This window comes from Bos grunniens, chromosome 4 (assembly GCF_055505025.1).
Source record: "Bos grunniens cultivar Pamir isolate PY7600 chromosome 4, Bosgru_T2T1.0, whole genome shotgun sequence".
Classification (NCBI taxonomy): domain Eukaryota; kingdom Metazoa; phylum Chordata; class Mammalia; order Artiodactyla; family Bovidae; genus Bos; species Bos grunniens.
In genome coordinates, this window is record NC_141168.1 from 88,786,475 (window position 1) to 88,805,795 (window position 19,321).

The 19,321-nt window shown below is 39.5% G+C and overlaps 1 protein-coding gene across 10 annotated transcripts in view; it reads left to right on the forward strand.

Moving 5' to 3' along the window:
• The first annotated feature begins 2,105 nt into the window (after positions 1–2,105).
• The window catches only part of TOMM7 (translocase of outer mitochondrial membrane 7), a 315,507-nt gene continuing 298,291 nt past the window's right edge, over positions 2,106–19,321 (forward strand). For 9 of the 10 annotated variants that reach the window (XR_015162823.1, XR_015162825.1, XR_015162822.1 and 6 more), the window contains exons 1-2: positions 2,106–2,270; positions 5,542–5,590. Coding sequence is in view for 2 of the 10 variants with exons in the window: in XM_086397404.1 (XP_086253530.1) it covers positions 2,168–2,270; positions 5,542–5,590 (152 nt within the window). In the remaining 8 variants the exon portion in view is untranslated. Of the gene's footprint in view, positions 2,271–5,541; positions 5,591–9,241; positions 9,475–19,321 lie in introns of those variants that run through there. The other variant, XM_086397405.1, reaches the window with a different exon arrangement.

Consider the following 19,321-nt stretch of genomic DNA (forward strand, 5'->3'; position numbering starts at 1 on the left):
AAAACTCAACATTCAAAAAACTGAGATCATGGCATCCGGCCGCATCACTTCATGGCAAATAGATGGCGAAACAATGGAAACAGTGACAGCCTTTATTTTCTTGGGCTCCAAAATCACTGCAGATGGTGAGTGCAGCCATGAAATTAAAAGACGCTTGCTCCTTGGAAGAAAAGTTATGACCAACGTAGACAGCATATTAAAAAGCAGAGACATTACTTTGCCAACAAAGGTCCATCTAGTCAAGGCTATGGTTTTTCCAGTAGTCGTGTATGGATGTGAGAGTTGGACTATAAAGAAAGCTGAGTGACGAAGAATTGATGCTTTTGAACTGTGGTGTTGGAGAAGACTCTTGAGAGTCCCTTGGACTGCAAGGAGATCCAACCTGTCCACCCTAAAGGAAATCAGTCCTGAATATTCATTGGAAGGACTGATGCTGAAGGTGAAACTCGAATACTTTTGCTACCTGATACGAAGAACCGACTCACTGGAAAAGACCCTGATGCTGGGAAAGATTGAAGGCAGGAGAAGAAGGAGACGACAGAGGATGAGATGGTTGGATGGTATCACCGACTCGATGGACGTGGGTTTGAGCAAGCTCTGGGAGTTGGTGATGGACAAGGAAGCCTAGCATGCTGCAGTCCATGGGGTTGTAGAGTCAGACACGACTGAGTGACTGAACTGAACTGAATGCAGCAACTAAGACTTGGCACAGCCAAATAATAAAATAAATATTAAAAAATATAATTAGTAAAATAAGCTTTAATGTTTTAAATTCTTTTAAAGATTAAGACTAATTTTGTATTTAAAACACTTAACACAGAATAGACTGGTTGTTATTATCACGATAATGAGCTAGGCACAGGAATGTCCACAAAGCCAGGCGGAAATTTTAGAGGAGCCATGAGCACTTTATGAATTTAAAAGAGTGAGCATTTCTAACCACTTCTGGTTTGGAACTTCTTGTTTTAAACAAATTTTCACTCAAATAAAGTCTTTAAAAAAAAAAGAGTATTTAAAACAAAATATATCTTGAAGGTGAGTCAAGAAAGGCACCAAGGTCAAAGAGGTAAAAATCTCTTACACCCTTAGTAATCAAGAATTCCTAGCCTTCCTTGATAAGCTAGAGGAGTAGGATGGGGTAGGAGCTGGGAGCAACGTTCAAGAAGAAGGGGGCATATGTATACCTATTCCTGATTCCTGTTGATGCATGGCAGAAACCAACATAATATTGTAAAGCAATTATCCTTCAATTAAAAATAAATACAGAAAAAAAAAAAATCCTAACCTTGAGGTAAAAGCCCAAATGCCAACTGCACAGGAGCAGTTACTGAATCAGAAGTTGGGAACTTCAATGGTAAGCAAAGGCCAGGCCCCACTCCCAATTAATCATAATTGGTAGGAGTTGGCCCCCAGTAGGAGTGAGCCTTTTAATCTCACTGATTCTATTGTGCAGCCAGGAGTGAGGATCACTGCAATTCTAAACGAAGGAGGACAAGACGGGTGCTGACTGCAATGAAATTCACCAACTTCTCTGAAAACGTCCTGATTTTCATGCGAACTTTCCCAAACTTTAAAATGCTGACAAGTAATTTAAAATGTAAAAATAAACAACTAAATACTTTGGGAGTCAAAGAAGACATGGATAGACGCTCTGTTGGGTGTCAGTTTGTGATCTTCCTTGCAGATCAACCTTCAGTTTGAAGAAACAAACTGATAAAGAGGGAAGTTAAATAACTTGACCAAGAATACACGGCAAGTGAGAATAAAAGTTGGGACTAATATTCAGTGTTCCTTCTCTGTTAGATTAAAAAACATTTGGAGATAAACTTTGAAGAGTGGGTGCGGCTGTAGGAAAAGAAAGGACGTTCCGGGCAGAAGGAATCTCCTGAACATTGCCCCAGGCATCCAGCAATCAAGGAAACCTGGCGATTCCTAAATAGTGCAAAGGGAATTTGGACCTCCTAACGAGGAGAATCAACAACTCATGCGCTTTCCACAGGCGGGGCCGCGGAGGGGCGAGGCAGGTTAAGGACGATGAATTGCGACCTTCGTTTGGCGACGCTCACGACTCCTGCCGTAAAGGCCGGTGTGGCGCGTGCGCGTCTCCTTTCGTGCAGATTCCTGACGCGTTTGCTGTTTTCTCACGGGTGTCGCCAGCGCTGTCGCAATGGTGAAGCTGAGCAAAGAGGCCAAGCAGAGGCTGCAGCAGCTTTTCAAGGGAGGACAATTTGCCATCCGCTGGGGTTTTATTCCTCTCGTGATTTACCTGGGTCAGTGGGAGAAGAACCTGGTAGGAGACGGGAGGGAAGAGGGTGCGGATGCTGAGACTCCATTTTGGCCTGAGGCGTGAGGGAGAAACGCGACCACGCCGAGCACGGCTCTCGAGGCGCTCTGGTCAAGTGTGGTCCGTCTAAGCTGAGTTCGAGTTCTTGTTTTATCCTCCCCCCACCCCGCCTCCTTTTTTTTTCTTTCTGGTCTTTAACAAGTCACGTAATATTTCCCGTGCTGTCTGTAAGCAAGAGGTGACCTACTTTTCTGGATTTGGGGGACCTGAAAAGTCCTCATGTGCGTGGACCTGAGGGCCTAATGTGTGTGAAAGTGACTAGTTCACATTTGGACACTAGGTGTGTTTTCGGGAAGGTTATTGTCACCTGTCGTGGTGGGCCTAAGTGGAAAGAGGTTCTAAGCCTCATGGGTATGCCACTGCCTCGAGGCATGATTATGACAATAGTTGGTGGATGCTTCTGCGTCCTCACGTGCCGGTCAAGGTTTTACGCGCGGGGAAACCGAGGCATAGAACAGTTTTGTTCTTCGCGGAACGCCACACAGCTGTCAAATGGGGGAGCTATGAACTCAAGCAGTGGGCCTCCAAGGCCCATCCTCTTAACCACTATGCTGTATTGCGGAAATTTGAAAGTGGTAAGGCTCATATTTTTGCCTAGGGCCGCACACTGAGACTTTACACCGTTTCTCGCCTGGGGTAGTTTTGTATTTTTAAACTGATTGCCCAGTTCAGGCAGTAGGATGGAGTGGATAGCGTTCCGCCTTTGTCAGTTTGAGCATAGAGTTTGACATTGTGTAAAACTCCGGTTCACATTTCACAATCCTTTGATTTTTAATTAGATGCTGCTTCTTGTTTTTGGTTTTATGTTTTTTAGGTGTCATGTCTTGTAAGACGCGGTGCATTCGCTCAGCCTTGACGGAGCGTTTGGTTATGCTGGATATTCCGTAGGCAGTTGTGGCTCCCATTTCCCCATGACTTGCAAGCCAACTAATAACCTGGAGATACTTCAGAATGCAGGGCTTAAAAAGACCCTTTTCCTCCCTTATTTTGAACGCATTTTTGGGGGGGTGGGGGGCGGGGTTTGGCTGCACCGTGGTCATGTGAAACTTCCGCTACCAGATACTGAACCTGCACTCCCTGCAGTGGGAGAGCGGATTCTTCACCGCTTCCCGGACTACCCGGGAAGTCCCTACTACACATGTTTTGAAAACGACTTACCTATTTGGCTGTGCCAGTTCTTAGTCGCAGCTTGTAGGATCTAGTTCCTTGACCAGGGATGGATCCCTGGCCTCCTGCTTTGGGAGCAGAGAGTCAGCCACTGCACCACCAGGGAAGTACTGCAATTTTAAAAGAAGCATTAGTTCCCCAGATTTTAGTAACTCTGTGTAGGTATTGAAAATTAGAGCAAGTAATTAGTCTGCTCTTACAGGCTGTTATTCCCCTCTTTCTCCCAAACTGTCCTCTTCCCCAGCCTTCGCTTAACTGTAAAAGGGCCCAGCAAAACTGGGAGGAGCTGTCCTCCTAGCTAAGGAAGTTAAGGGGTTTTTAATTCTTCCCCTTCTTTGTTCTGTGTCGTTTTCCCATTGTTGTGTATGTTGGGTCCCATTTTAGTCTGCTCCTGCTTTCTTTGTCCGTGTGGATTCTTTGCTCTTCTATGTCTTTTTCAGGTACCTTTTCTCCTCTCCTTTTTGAAATTCCTTTTCTGTTGCCAGAAAGCTGCAGCTGGTTGTTAAAATCTGTATAAGGAGGGTTTTGGTCTGAAGAGTAGACAATGCTTTTCTTTTCCACTCTAGAATTATTTTCCTTTTTGTGCACACTGGCTATTTTCTTTTTACTAGGATTACCAGTAATCCTACAGTTTAGTGCTGGTACCCTTGTGTCTAGCTCGGGTGGAGACTGATGTTAAGGCTATCTTTTTATCTTTCCTTATTAACTATTGTTTTTTCCTTATACTGTATCTAAGCTTAATTTTAGGTCTGACCTAGTTCCCATGCTTTACTTCTCCATCAGCTCTCAGTAAAACTTTGCAAGTGCATATTGAATTTCTTGTGTAGTTTAGTTTCTTTCTTTTTTTTTTTTTGTAGTTTAATTCCAAACATAACCTTTTAGGGCTTCTGGAAGTACAGTGGGAATATAGTGCTATAAAATAGGACAGTGACCCGATAAAGCATCTGTTTGGACATTTACCAACAACAAGATTTTAGTGAGTTACCTGTTGGAAGACAATTCTCCATAGTGTCTTGAATTTCTACAAATCTTGTGAGCAGAGGCAGTGACCACCCTTTGTTCATGTTTTTAAGGATGTTTGTAGGGTGGATAGCTTTGGAAAATAGTACCAGGGTAAAGGGGAGGCATGCTGTCCCTGCCCATTATAAAAGATTCTGGTTCCCCAAACACAGGGTCAGGGATCATCTTTAAATGCTGATTAGTCTGATTACAGCTATTGCTTGTAATAAGAGCATTGATTTAATAAACAATAGCCTGAAGTTTTTTTCCCTCTATCTCCAGCCTTTGGTTGCTTTGTAAAGAGAGGTTCATGGGGATAAAATAAGATGTCTTCAATTTTTTTCTTTAAAAAAGTATAATTTTTTACAGAAATAGACTCAAGAGTCACAGAACAACCTCGTGCGGGGTGGGGAAGAATGAGGGGAAGGGATAGGGAGTTTGGGATGGACAGGTATACACTGCTGTATTTAAAATGGATAACCTATTGTACAGCACAGGGAACTCTGCTTAGTGTTATGTGGAAGCCTGGATGGGAGGGAGTTTGGGGGAGAATGGACACATGTATATGTATGGCTGAGTCCCTCTACTCTCCACCTGAAACCAGCACAGCATTGTTAATCAGCACAGCATTTTTAATCAGCTGTATTCCAACAGAAAATAAGTAAGTTAAAAAAAAAAAAAAGCTTTAAAAAAAAAGTCTTAGTACTGTTTGTAGTTCTTCATTCAGTTTGATTTGGTAGTTTGTCTTTTTTGTGGGTAATGACTAAGAATGAAAGATCGTGTGTGCTAAGGGCTACTATTATAGGAGTAAGTTAGTTTGTCTTCCCTACTGATTAGTTCTGCACATGATCACATATTCTAGTGAAGATTCAAAACTATTCTGTTGCACAGGTAAATCTAGGTAATTCTGGTAGATGTGGATGTCATTCTAGCTACCAAATACTGATTTAGAAAGAAAACATTGTAAATTTTTTGTCTGCTAGAGTTTTAATTGGTCTTTATTCTCTTTCTTCCCTCTCCCTTTCCCCCAGGATTTAAGAGGGGTGCAGATCCTGGAATGCCTGAACCAACTGTTTTGAGGTACTGCTCTTACAAATAAGCATTGCAGGGCAAATGTTCATATATAAGTACTAAATCATGGCAAGCAGAAGAGAAGTAGTGCTAGGTATTGTAATGGAGCTTTATCAGTCAGGTGTAGTTTTGGGCTATTGGAAAATTGCAGCAATTTGCAGACCAGTCTAACTTTCATTATCAGGTAACTGCTTTCTCTCCTCTTCCTAATTTTTGTTTACTGTGCTGTGTGATAACCATAATGAAGTATGTTTTAAAAGGAAAAGAACTAATGTATCCTGCTACTTTAAAAGCTGAATGTTCTTAATTCCCATATTCCTGTCCTATCCTTATTAAAATATGTGAAACTTTGTATCATTCTAACAACAGTACAGTTAGAATTGATTCTAACAACAGTACAGTTAGAATTGATAGCCCATGTATTTTCCAGTTGTTGATCACTTAGGTTTTCAGTTTTTTTTTTTAGTATTTTAATTAACAATATAACAAACATTTTTATGTGCATAGGTTTTATAGGTTTAGATTTATTTCCTTGTGATAAATTCTCATGGGATTAATAAGTCAGAGTATGGACATTTGTGGCTCTGAAAATGCATTCCTTTCAAGTTTCCTTTCTCCAAAACAGCCTTGATGGTGTTGGATAAATACTGGTGAATACATACACACACACAGCTACACGGAGTATGTGTATTCATATACTCATATGCATGTGTGTGTACATACTTGTGAAAACCACGTGTGTGTGTGTGTGTGTGAGTGTGTGTGAAGGCAGAATCTGGAACAGGAAGAATTGCTCTGTAGAAAGGACTGGTACTCATAGCACTGGGATGAGTAGCGCCCCTGCACGGGTGCTGTGGAATACCACCTTGACCTTCTGTCTTCCAAACATTTCTTGTGGATTGTCCTAACAGACTTTTTACTGCTATTCTAGATCTGTTTCTTCACACTCCTAATCTAAGCTACTACTTTCTAGAATGGTCATATCACTAACAGTCATTTGTAGTGTGTCAGCCACTGTGTTAAGTGCTTTATATACAGCATCTCTAGTTGTTACTTCAGTCCTTCAGAGCTGATCATACAGTCAGTGCGTGGTCGTGTATGTCTGTCTTGAAGGCCTGTACACTTTCCACTGGGTCATGTGGCCTCCCGCAGATAATATGATCTGCTACTTTACTTAGCACAATGCCATCTGATATGAATTTCCTCCACCTTCTCTGCCTTGCCAGTCTCTCCTTTTCTCAAAGCAAGGTTTTTTTCTTCTTTAGGGTACTGCCAAACGTGCCATCTACATGTCCATTTATGCTGTTATTCTTTACTGATAAAATTCTTCAATGAATGGTCTTCACTCCCTGCTTCCTTTCTTCACTTCCCTCTTTTCCGAATCTTTTGTGGTACAGCCTCTTAAAACTGCTTTCAGAGGTCCCCATCAAGCTTTTTGTTTTTAGTTTTTACTCTTTGAACTATCAGTTTTCCTTTTTGTAAAATGGGGACTCAGGTAATGTGTCTGCTACTGAGTAGCTGATTGACCTTAGACCAGTTACTTCCTAAGGGAAACAGTACCTTAGGAAATACTATCAGAGATGGGACTACCTGGTCAAGCTGTGTGAACATTTTTCAAGGACTGAAAATTATCATCAAATACTTCTTTCCAAGAGGCTGTTAACCTAAGATGAAGTTTTGTTTTTTATAAGTTTATAATATCTGATTTATAAGATTGTCCTGAGAATTGAAAAAGATTATTGTATGTAAAGTATTAACAGTGCTTGACACATAATATATGAGCAATAAACTTAATAATTTTTAGCCTTTCTCTGTCATGTCCTTCACCCCACTTTTCTTCTGTGAAAACTAGGCTCTAGCTACATGATACTGTGTGTGAATCTCAGAATAAACTGTATTTTTTTCATGCCTTTGTCTGTATGCTTGTTCTCTCTCTGCCTGGGATGCTTCTTCCCTCAGTTTCCACTAGATGAAAACCTACCTTTAGAAAAGCTCAATCTCAATTTTTTTTTTTTTTCCCTCAGTCTCAAATTTATCACCTCTTCCTTAACTCTTCCACCTTTTCCTAGCAGAAACTGCTCCATTTTTTGTGTTCTGTGTCTCATTCTCTGCTTTGTATTATGCTTGTTGCTTGTTTTCATTTGTTTTGTCCTGTGAGTACCTGAAGTAGCTGCCAGATACTTGGGGAACACTTTGAAAGTGCTGAATTAACTTAATTAAAGGATCCTAACTTCTTTGTGGTGTTGGGACAGGAATTGGTAATAGCGTTTCTTCTTGTACAGTTTTTAGACTGGACCTGCATGCTGGGAAACAGCATTTCGTGCCCCAGGTGATACAGAACCCAGAAATGGGGATACATGTGCCCTTCTGTTGTATTGGCTTCAAATATCCCACCAAGAGTTGGCCCTTCAGAGTGAGGCGCCACCCCACCGCCCGCTTTTTCATGTCCTTATCATCATCTCAGTGCTCCTCTCCTTTCTGGTGGTGGTAATCATTCTTTTCTGTCATTAGGAACATTTTCTGATTTCTTTCCCGGGGTATTTGTGATATAGGAAGGAAATGAGTGCTGAAAAGGGTTATCCTGTTACAGAATTTCATATACTATGCTGCTTATACTGGGAAGACTGACTAAAGAGGTCTTCCTGGGTTGCCTCATCTGTACCCTGAAAGGAATAGACTTGTATTTGTCAGGGTTTTCAGTAATGTAAATGTTTTATTAATGTAAAACTCAGGAATATAAAGTTTATTGTTTATATATAAATTGATTTATATAGTATTTATGAAAATAATGTAGTTCAAGATTTACTGGTGTATTTTCCTTGTTAAGTTGTTGGATTCCTTGGAATTAGGTCCCCATTCATTGGTGTCCATCCTCTTTCACACAGGATGGTTCTGTGTATTAGGTTGTTTGATGTAAATGCCTTATTCAAAATGCAGTATTTAGTGAATAAGGGGCAAAACATTATTTAGGCAAAATGCATGAATATTAACTAACTGGGAGAATGATTGTTCCCATTATCTGTATAAGACCAAGGAAGATTTTCTTTTCTGTTTATCTTAGATGCTCATTACCAATGAGGAAGAGACCTTGATAAATGAATATTTTGTTTTCATATCTTAACTGTATGCAAATATACTTGGGATTTAATGGGAGATTTTAATACACTTTTGAAAATTGAAAATAAGTGCATGTTGGTTTGCTTTATACACAAAAGGAAAATACTTTCTAAATACAAACTTAACAGAATGCTCTATTGTCATTTCGTAATGCAATTTTATTTAAGTTGACTTACTAGAAACTACATTTTTAATCAACAGGGCTGAGAAATAAAACACATCTTGTCTCCTTCCTGTATCTAACAAGGATATACCTTTATTTTCTGGTTTCATCAATCCTTCATGTCACTCTTTTGATTGACCTCAATATATGTTTTCCTTTTTGTTTATAATAGGTAACTACAATTAAAAGTAATAAAATTGTATTTCTTTAAATAGGTCTCTGATTTTTTTACTCAGTGAGATTGATGCTTCTGCTAATTCTGAATTTGGTGGTTGAGTAAACGTGAGCATAAATGTATAAAATCTTCTAGTTCTTAAGCTGTGTTTGAGAAGTTTTTACTTTGGGGTTTAATTTGTTTCTCCTCTTCACAAACATTTTAGCTTACTTTGGGGATAAAGGACTGTTTGGTCATCTGGTTTTGGAAGCAGTCAATGCAGAGGAACAACATGGAAGGTGTGCTCTCTGGCTGGGATAAGAGATGGGACATCGTTCAGACGGTCACCAGTTGGATGGCACAGGGCTCTTACTTCTCAGATGCATCTGTTGCAGAGTGGAACCTCTACTGACTTATTTATGATAGACTGTATTAAAATAAATGTTTTTAACAATGTTATGTCTTGAGTCCTTTTTGAATTGAACCTAATAGGACTGTCAGGTAAAAATTTAGCCATTTGGTACTTTTTCAAAACAGGGATCTATGTGTCTAGATGATACTTTGAAAAAGAAGCACATTTCCAAGTTAATTCATGTCCGTTCACTTAACAAATGGATTCTAGTTTCCCTTTGCAGTGAATTAATAACTCCTTTTGAGATGTTCTGAGATAGTAAAAGGAGAGAGAGCTCTCTGTGACATACTGGGCCCTAACTTCCAGGGATGACGTTCTGATGAAATAGGATTCTTTGGCTGTGTTGGCAGGGCATGAGAATGGCATTGGAGGCTTATATGTCTGATTTTTGAGTTAAATGTGAGTCTTAAGATTTCCCTCACTAGGAAGCTGGAGGTGGCTGAGCAGGAGCCCATGGAGAGCTACGCAGAACGGTAGTACTTCCTATTTTCTGATAAAGGCGTTTATGGGAACTAGTTCAGTTCTGTGTTGTGGTTTCCTGGGACTTTATCTGTATTTGAAGGCACCCCTCACCTCCCTTTTTCTTAAACTTAGCTTCTGTAATTCTAACAAAATAGATCTATTTATTTATTTTGGGGAATTGTAATTACAGGAAAGTAGGCTTGAAACAAGAGATGACACATTGAATTGAATGTTTTAAACGTCTGGGTCAGAGAAGGATCATGAATGTAATCTCAGGTAACTGGAGCAATCATTATCAGAAATTTCCTCCTTATTTCTAATGTAAAGCCCTCTTGGTGATTTAAACCTATTTTCTCAAGTTTTGTTATCTTTGCCATGGAGATGTGGACTATTTTGGAAACTTACTGCATGAGGGAATTTTAAAGTGGAATTCTTGAGAGCTAACTGCAGGGAAATCATTTCTGGTATGTACTTAATGTAATTGCTTTAATATTTCATGAATCTGAGCACGTATGCTTTTGCTAAGAGCTCTGACTAGCTTTTAAATCCCCTAGAATTGCTTACAATTGTGGCTGCCGCCTTCTACACCCCCATTCTTTCTACTAAATGGGTTGTCAGTGAATTTTTGTTAGTATTTTGGTACACATTTTTCTTTTTCACTCAGACTTTCTAGAACTTGAGAAAATAAAGCTATGGCAAGTGCCCCATTTGATAAAATACTTACATGGATAAGAAACATAAGTGGTTTTGTACTTTAGGAGCTAACTTGTAGCTGTTTATAAAGCCCGCAAATATTTTTGAAGTAAGAAATTGGGAATTAAGGAGAAAGGGACTAGTTCCTAGTTCTCATATCTGATGAAGCTAAGGAACAGAATTTAAGCATTTGTTCAAGGCACAGGATAAGAACTGAGACTAAGTCTACACTTTAAAGTTTATTTCTGAAGGTTTGTGAAATGTTTATAATTAAGCTCCTACATTTTATTGAACTTTAGATTTTAGGACAGTGCAGTCCTGTTGAGCAAACATGAGTCTGTTCTGTGTTAAACACTAGAGAGTCCTTACAAATATGGTTTCTTTTTATTATTTTTAAAAAATTTTAAAAGTTGGAATATAGTTGCAATGGTGTGTTAAATTTTTGCTGTGCAATAGATTATTTCTGACCTTAATTTTGCTTAGACAAACCCTGAGCTGACAGGACCTGATTTGAGTCCTGGTCCTGCTACTTAGTTCCTACTGCCCTTCATAGAGAAATCACTTACTCTTTAGACTGGAGTTTCTTCCACAAAATAGGGATAATATTTGTCTCAATGCGTTAGTCCCTGCTGCTGCTGCTGCTAAGTCGCTTCAGTCGTGTCCGACTCTGTGCAACCCCATAGACAGCAGCCCAACAGGCTCCCCCATCCCTGGGATTCTCCAGGCAAGAACACTGGAGTGGGTTGCCATTTCCTTCTCCAATGCATGAAAGTGAAAAGTGAAAGTGAAGTTGCTCAATCATGTCCGACTCTTAGCGACCCCATGGACTGCAGCCCACCGGCTCCTCCGTCCATGGGATTTTCCAGGCAAGAGTACTGGAGTGGGGTGCCATTGCCTTCTCCGGCGTTAGTCCCTAAACCACAAGAATACTTGAGTGAGTAGCTGTTTCCTACTCTGGTTGGCATAGCTGATCCTAGACTAGTAATCCTAGTCATAGAAGCTTGTTAGCAAAGCACATTTTCAGCTCTTCCTGGATCAGAAATGGGATGACCTCCCATGATCTGTGTGTTTTAATTAGCAGTCCATGGGGTCGCTAGGAGTCGGACACGAGTGAGCGACTTCACTTTCACTTCTCACTTTCATGCGTTGGAGAAGGAAATGGCAACCCACTCCAGTGTTCTTCCCTGGAGAATCCCAGGGACAGGGGAGCCTGTTGGGCTGCTGTCTATGGGGTTGCACAGAGTCGGACACGACTGAAGCAACTTAGCAGCAGCAGCAGCAGCAGCAGCATTGTTTTAAATTAAACTTGTTATCTGAGATGTAGAATTCAATACAGTGTAAGAACCCATATAGAAAGATCCCTGTACGCCTTACCTAGTTTCCTCAAGTGGTAGCATCTTGTAAGACTATGATTTCAAGATATTGATGTTGATACAGTCAGAACCTTTCCATTACCACAGGCATCCCTCAGGTTACCTTTTTAATAGCTAACCTCCCTCCCTCACACCCTTGGCAACTAGTAATCTATTGTCCATTTCTATGGTTTTTCTCATTTCATTTTTGTATGTAAGAAAGTTACATAAATGGAATTATACAGTAAGTAACCTTTTGGGATTGGCTTTTTTCCACTCACTGTAATTCTTTGTAGATGGGTTGAGGTTTTGTGTTTATTCAGTTTATTCCTTTTTATTGCCAAGTAGTCCATGGTGTGGATATATGTAGAGGACATTTGAGTTGTTCCCAATTTTTAACTATTATGAATAAAGCTGCTATGAGCATTTGTGAACATCTCAAATGAACATGTGAACATGTTTGTGCGATCAATCTGTATTTTAAAAAGCCCTGTCATGACTGTACAACTCAGATTTGTGAATACTGTCCTAGGCTTGCAGTAACCTTCTTGCTTCCCAATAGGCATTAAAGTCTTCCCTATCATATCCAGAGTGATCCTTTTAAAAGTAAGATCACATCACATCCTGATCAAAACTCTCCAGTGGTTTCCTGTCTCACTGAGAATAAATGCCCAAATCCTTTCTGTGACTACGAAACAGCTGGTTTTATGTGCCTTTGATCTGTTACTCACCTAGGATCCTTCACGTTCACTTGCACTCTTGCTATTTTGATTTCTTGTCCTTCAAAAAGGCCAGGCATGTTCTCACTTTGGAATATGAGTTAGCTATTCTCCTGGAATTCTTTTTCCTGGGGCTTCCCTGGTGGCTTAGAGGTTAAAGCGTCTGCCTGCAGACGAACCCGGAGACGAACCCGGAGTTCGATCCCTGGGTCGGGAAGATCCCCTGGAGAAGGAAATGGCAACCCACTCCAGTATTCTTGCCTGGGAAATCCCATGTACGCAGGAGCCTGGTAGCCTACAGTCCACGGGGTCGCAAAGAGTCGGACACGACTGAGCCTTTGATCTGTTACTCACCTAGGATTCTTCATGTTCACTTGCACTCTTGCTATTTTGATTTCTTGTCCTTCAAAAAGGCCAGGCATGTTCTCACTTTGGAATTTGAGTTAGCTATTCTCTCTCCTAGAATTCTGTTTCCTAGATTTCCATGTGTGTGGCTTTATTCTATTCTCTGCCCAAATGCCATTTTGATAGAGACAACTTCTCTGATCCTTATGTAAAATGGCAAGCTCCACACCAGTCTTGTCACTCACTGTCTTTTTTAAATTTTATTTTTTAAAAATTGAAGTATAGTTGATTTACAATATTAATATTAATTAATAATTAAAGTGTTAGTTTCAGGTGTACCACAAAGTGATTCAGTGTTCATACACACACACACACACACACATGATTCTTCTCCATTATAGGATATAAGATATTGAATATAGTTATCTGTGCTATGTAGTATGTCTTTGTTTATCTATTTTATATAGTAGTGTGTATCTATTAATACCAAACTCCTAATTTATCCCTCTTTGGTGACCGTAAGTTTATTTTCTATGTAAGTCTTTCTGTTTTGTAAATAATATATATCATTTTTTTGATTCTATGAGTAAGTGATATCATGATATTTGACTTTGATTCTGATTATTAGTATGATAATCTCTGGTTCCACTCACATTGCTGCAAATGGTATTTCATTTTTTTATGGCTGAATGGTATTCGTGTGTGTACGTGCCCATTCATCTGCCAGTGGACAGTTAGGTTGCTTCCCTATCTTGGCTAGTGTAAATAGTGCTGCTGTGAACCTTGGGGTGTGTGTATCTTTTTGAATTAGAGTTTTTATTTTTTTCAGATCTATGCTCAGGAGTGAGAGTACTGGATCATATTTAGCTCTATTTTTATTACATAAGGAACCTCCATACTGTTCTCCATAGTAGCTATGCCAGTTTACATTCCCATCAACAGTGTAGGAGGCATCCCTTTTCTCCACACCCTCTCCAGCATTTATTGTTTATAGATGTTGGCCATTCTGACTGGTGTGAGTTGATACCTTCATTGTATGTAGTTTTGATTTACATCTCCCTGTTAAGTAGTGATATTGAGTTTCTTCATGTGGCCACCTGCATGTCTCGTTGGCCCATTCTCACCTTTTACCTTGTCTTCAAAGAAATTTTATCCACCTGATTTTCTATATATGTATGTGTATAGTCTTATCTCACTTCGAAAATGCAAACTACATAAACACAGGATATTTTTATGTATTTTTAGAGGCTAGCACAGGTCCTGACATGTAGTAGATGTTCGATAAGAATGAATGGGTGAATAACATTATATGTGTTAAGTGTAAAATGCTTTGAGAACTGGAAACTTACAAATCATTATAAAGGGCCAGTATTATTCTGTGTTATTCATAATTGGTAAAAAAGCCTTCATGAAAGATGACATCAAAAGATGTTGCGGGGAGATAATATGAGAGAGGGAACGTTTACTATGACTTTGCACTTTTTTCATTTAGTCACCACAACAATGCTATGAAGTAGGACATTAACTCCATTTTACAGATGAAACAGGTTTGGGTCATTTTCCCCAAATCACAGAAAAAACTTGTTTTTGAACCCATGTCTGCTAACTAAAAGCTTATGATGTTGTTATTGATATGTGCCACCATTAAAAGTAATTTATACAACTAATGAAATGGTATAATAGACATTTACAGCAACTACAAAATATTAACATTCCAAGTTCCATAAAGAGGGCCCATCTACTTCATCCAGTATCCAGGGCTGTATTCACAATAGGACATAGAGTAGTCAAATTCACATCACAAATGTAATTTACTTGAAATTATTATGCCAGCTGTAGTAAACTAAATGTTTATTTTTGTTATCTTTCCTTGAATAGCCTATGTTTCTATTGAGATATTTTACATACAATAAAACGAGCATATCATAAGTGTACAGATTGGTGAGTGCTGCCAGTTTTGTATACCCTGTAACCACCATGCCAAGGTGGGGCCCAGGATCTCCTTGAACCTGGGATCCTTAGTGTTTCACACATGGTAGGTGCTCAGCAAATGCTTTTGAATTAAATGATAAACTTTTTTAAGGTTGATCTAGAAACTGTATGCTGCTGCTGCTGTTAAGTCCCTTCAGTCGTGTCCGACTCTGTGCGACCCCATAGACAGCAGCCCACCAGGCTCCGCCGTCCCTGGGGTTCTCCAGGCAAGAACACTGGAGTGGGTTGCCGTTTCCTTCTCTAATGCGTGAAAGTGAAGTCGCTCAGTCGTGTCCGATTCTTATCAACCCCATGGACGGGTAGCCTACCAGGCTCCTCCATCCATGGGATTTTCCAGGCAAGAGTACTGGAGTGGGGTGCCATTACCTTCTCCAAGAAACTGTATAGGGAAGTTTGAATTGACGTTCTCTTTCTTTCCTGTAAGAAGCAGAGATGTGTGTATAGACCATGGGGTGACCCACGAAGAGTCGGACATGTCTGAGAAACAGCAATGACAGTCTTAGAAGTTTACTCAAAACTGGGATGATGAATAAAAGGTCCTGCAACACATTCTGTTACATCAAGCAGAGTCCAGAAGATAAGGAAAAGGGCATGGAGACAGAGGAAGAGATACATTTTTTTCTGGGAAAAAAAAAACTGCCACTAACAGGAAGTGAGCTAAGAAATGTCAGCAACTCCCTCATGTTCCCTAATGTCTACTGAGGAGGAGACTATGAACAAGAAAGAAGCTCCTAGAGAGCAAAATTAGAGGTCCCAGGGTTTCCGTGGAAGTAGAACTGAAAGCCCCAGATACTGCCAGGAAGGGAAGTCTGTTTCTGCCCCCATATGATCCTATATTGCTACAGTCCAGTGACCACTAGGTTTTCCTCTCTCCTTTTTTTGAATGGCAATTTTAATGCTATTTTCTTGCGCCTATTCTGCCTTTGTATATTGGATAAGTTGGGGGTGGTTAACTTGTCTTTAAGCTCTTAGGTTGCTGGCCCCTGGAGGGCACTTCAGTCCAGGTGGGAGGTGCACATTTCCCAGAATTCCCGACCTATAACTTGGTTGCAATATCTAGATGAGGCTTGAGAATTAGTATATATGAATATTTGGTCAGCAAAAGTGGACATGTCAGAGAATCAAAAATTCATTTTCTGTTTCTCAAATTGTGATATGTAGCTGCTTGTTGCAATCAATCTAAAAGGCTCCCATACTTCTTGGCAGTTAGGTGTAACTCTGACTAACAATCTGATAATTGAGATAGAAGCAGAAGTGTTGTGTGGTACTTCTGGGAAGTCTCCGTAAAAGGGAAGTTTGTTTCTTGGATCTGAAATCACTGGATTACAGCTGACCATAAGGTTAAAGGCCATGCCCGAGGAATGATTGAGTGGTATACTCTTAGGAGTCTAGCAGGTCTCTGTGACTAATGAAGAGACCCTGTTTGCTCACACTTTCATTGACTCATGTATTATCAAATTTTCTGGTCTTTCTAAACAGATAAGGTATTGTTCTTTATGTTAGCATTTTTTTTTTTAAATGAGTGAGGTAAGCACCTTTTCATATTTTAAAGAATCATTTATGTTTCCTTTAGCCCATTTTTCTGTTGGAGTATTGATCTTTTCCATACTGATTTACAGGCACTTTATATTTTAGGGACGTTTTATCTGTGATATTAGTTGTAGATATTTTCTCTCAAGTTTTCATTTGTCATTTGATTTAGCTTAATGACCATCCTTGCCATGTAGAAGTTTTGAATTACATTAATTAGATCATTGACTTATAAAAATGCCATTTGGGTATTATTTCATACTCACAAAGTCTTTTTCTCTCTTGAGGTTGGAAAAAAATATTTTCCTAAGGTTTCCTTGGTATATGTTTTTTGATTCTTATTTGTTAGGAAACATCATTTTTACTTTTTAATTAAAAATATTATTTTTATACAACTTTAAAAGGTTATATTGCATTTATAGTTTTTACAGAATATTGCTGTTATATACTATGTATTGTAACATCCTTGTAGTCAACAATTTGTACTTCCAAGTCTCAACCCCTGAATTACCCCTTCCCTCAACAGGCAACCACTAGATTGTTCACTCTGTCTGTGAGTCTGCATTTTTTTGGTTACATTCACTATTTTGCTGTATTTTTTAGAGTCCACATATAAGTGATATCATACTGTATTTGTCTTTCTCTGACTTATTTCACTTAGAATAATGCCCTCCAAGTCTGTCCATGTTGCTGCAGATGGCAAGATTTCTTTTTTTATGGTTGAGTAGTGTTCCACTGTGTGTGTGTGTGTGTCTTTGTGTTTGTTTATATGTATATATACCATATCTTTATGTTTTGGTATATTTTGGTTTACATTTTATATTTTATTCCATTTGTAATTAATAACTAAAATGGCTTCTCATTTAACTTCACCACAACTTCTCTTAATGATTTTATTACTACCCTGACTTCAGGTTCCAGGGAGGAGATAAGATCAAGTAGATCTTACCTAAAATAGTTAGGATCAACTGGAGACATAGAAGGTGAAATGAAACAAGAAGAGGTTTTTGTAACAAATCCCGAAAGGATCACATTCGTTCCTTGGAGTCATACCCTCTCTTGCCTTTGGACCTCAGCAAATGCTTGTTAATTCTCCCTCTCTGTTCCTGCTCCCTCCCAATCCTCCCCATTTTCCTGACTTTCTTACCATAAGGGCAAGGGCCTGGTTGATTTGTTTGGTGTTATATCCCTAACACCTGGACTAGTACATGGTACATAGTGAGGTCTCAATATTTGGTAAGCTAAGAAGTAGAAAGAGGAGAGTGAAAAAGTTGGCTTAAAGCTCAACATTCAGAAAACGAAGATCATGGCCTCTGGTCCCATCACTTCATGGCAAATAGATGGGGAAACAGTGGAAACAGTGTCAGACTTTATTTTTGGGGGCTCCAAAATCACTGCAGATGGTGACTGCAGCCATGAAATTAAAAGACGCTTACTCCTTGGAAGAAAAGTTATGACCAACCTAGACAGCATATTCAAAAGCAGAGACGTTACTTTGCCAACAAAGGTACGTCTAGTCAAGGCTATGGTTTTTCCTGTGGTCATGTATGGATGTGAGAGTTGGACTGTGAAGAAAGCTGAGCGCCGAAGAATTGATGCTTTTGAACTGTGTTGTTGGAGAAGACTCTTGAGAGTCCCTTGGACTGCAAGGAGATCCAACCAGTCCATTCTGAAGGAGATCAGCCCTGGGATTTCTTTGGAAGGAATGACGCTAAAGCTGAAACTCCAGTACTTTGGCCACCTCATGCGAAGAGTTGACTCTGGAAAAGACTCTGATGCTGGGAGGGATTGGGGGCAGGAGGAGGAGGGGACGACAGAGGATGAGACGGCTGGATGGCATCACTGACTTGATGGACGTGAGTCTGAGTGAACTCTGGGAGTTGGTAATGGACAGGGAGGCCTGGTGTGCTGCGATTCATGGGGTCGCAAAGAATCGGACACGACTGAGCGACTGAACTGAACTGAAGAAGTAGAAATGCATAGAATGTTAATTGCCTACCCAAAATCCATTTCTGTGTAACCTCTGAATTTCTGCTCAGCTCTGTTCTCCAGTTTCCTGGAGTCTAACTTGCCCTGTGTTCATACAACTCAGGACCAAGGATCTGAGAAGTTTCTATAGATTCACTATTGGATGCATTTTTAATGAGATGTATATGCAAGAAGCAGATACTGCTCTGATGTGAGGAAAAAAGTTTTGTAATAGTATGTGTTTACTGTCTTGAAGAACTCCCTCCTCTGTGATATATTTAATGCTGAGTATCTTTTAACAGGACCATTCTCCAAAATTTAATTTTTTTCTTTTGCTTTTTTGGGTCTTTAAGTAATAGATTGAAGGAAAGTAAATAAAATACCTAAGATTATGCATTTACATTATTTCTCATATTGATGAGTTGTTTAAGTGGCCCGTGGATCAACTTACATGCAATTAGAGCAAATAGTGGAACTATTGTCATTTTTATTTTCATCTTTCCCTTCCTCATTACTGTTATTTAAAATAAAGTCTCTATTTTAAAACACCACTATTCTTCACTTGTATGTCTTAGAGTACCAATTTCGAACCTCAGTAATTTGCTTCTCTGCATTATGTATTGTATTTCCATATCATGTTGAATGGTAATCTGTAAGGGCTAACAGTTGAATTGCATTATGTTAATTTGCATATCCATTTGCTCAGTGTCCAGACTTTGAGGGACTGAGACACAGGGTGAGCACCTTAAAAAAAATTTTTTTTAACTTTTTATTTTGTATTGGAGTTAGCTGATTATGTTTTTGATAGTTTCAGATGGACAGCAAAGGGACTC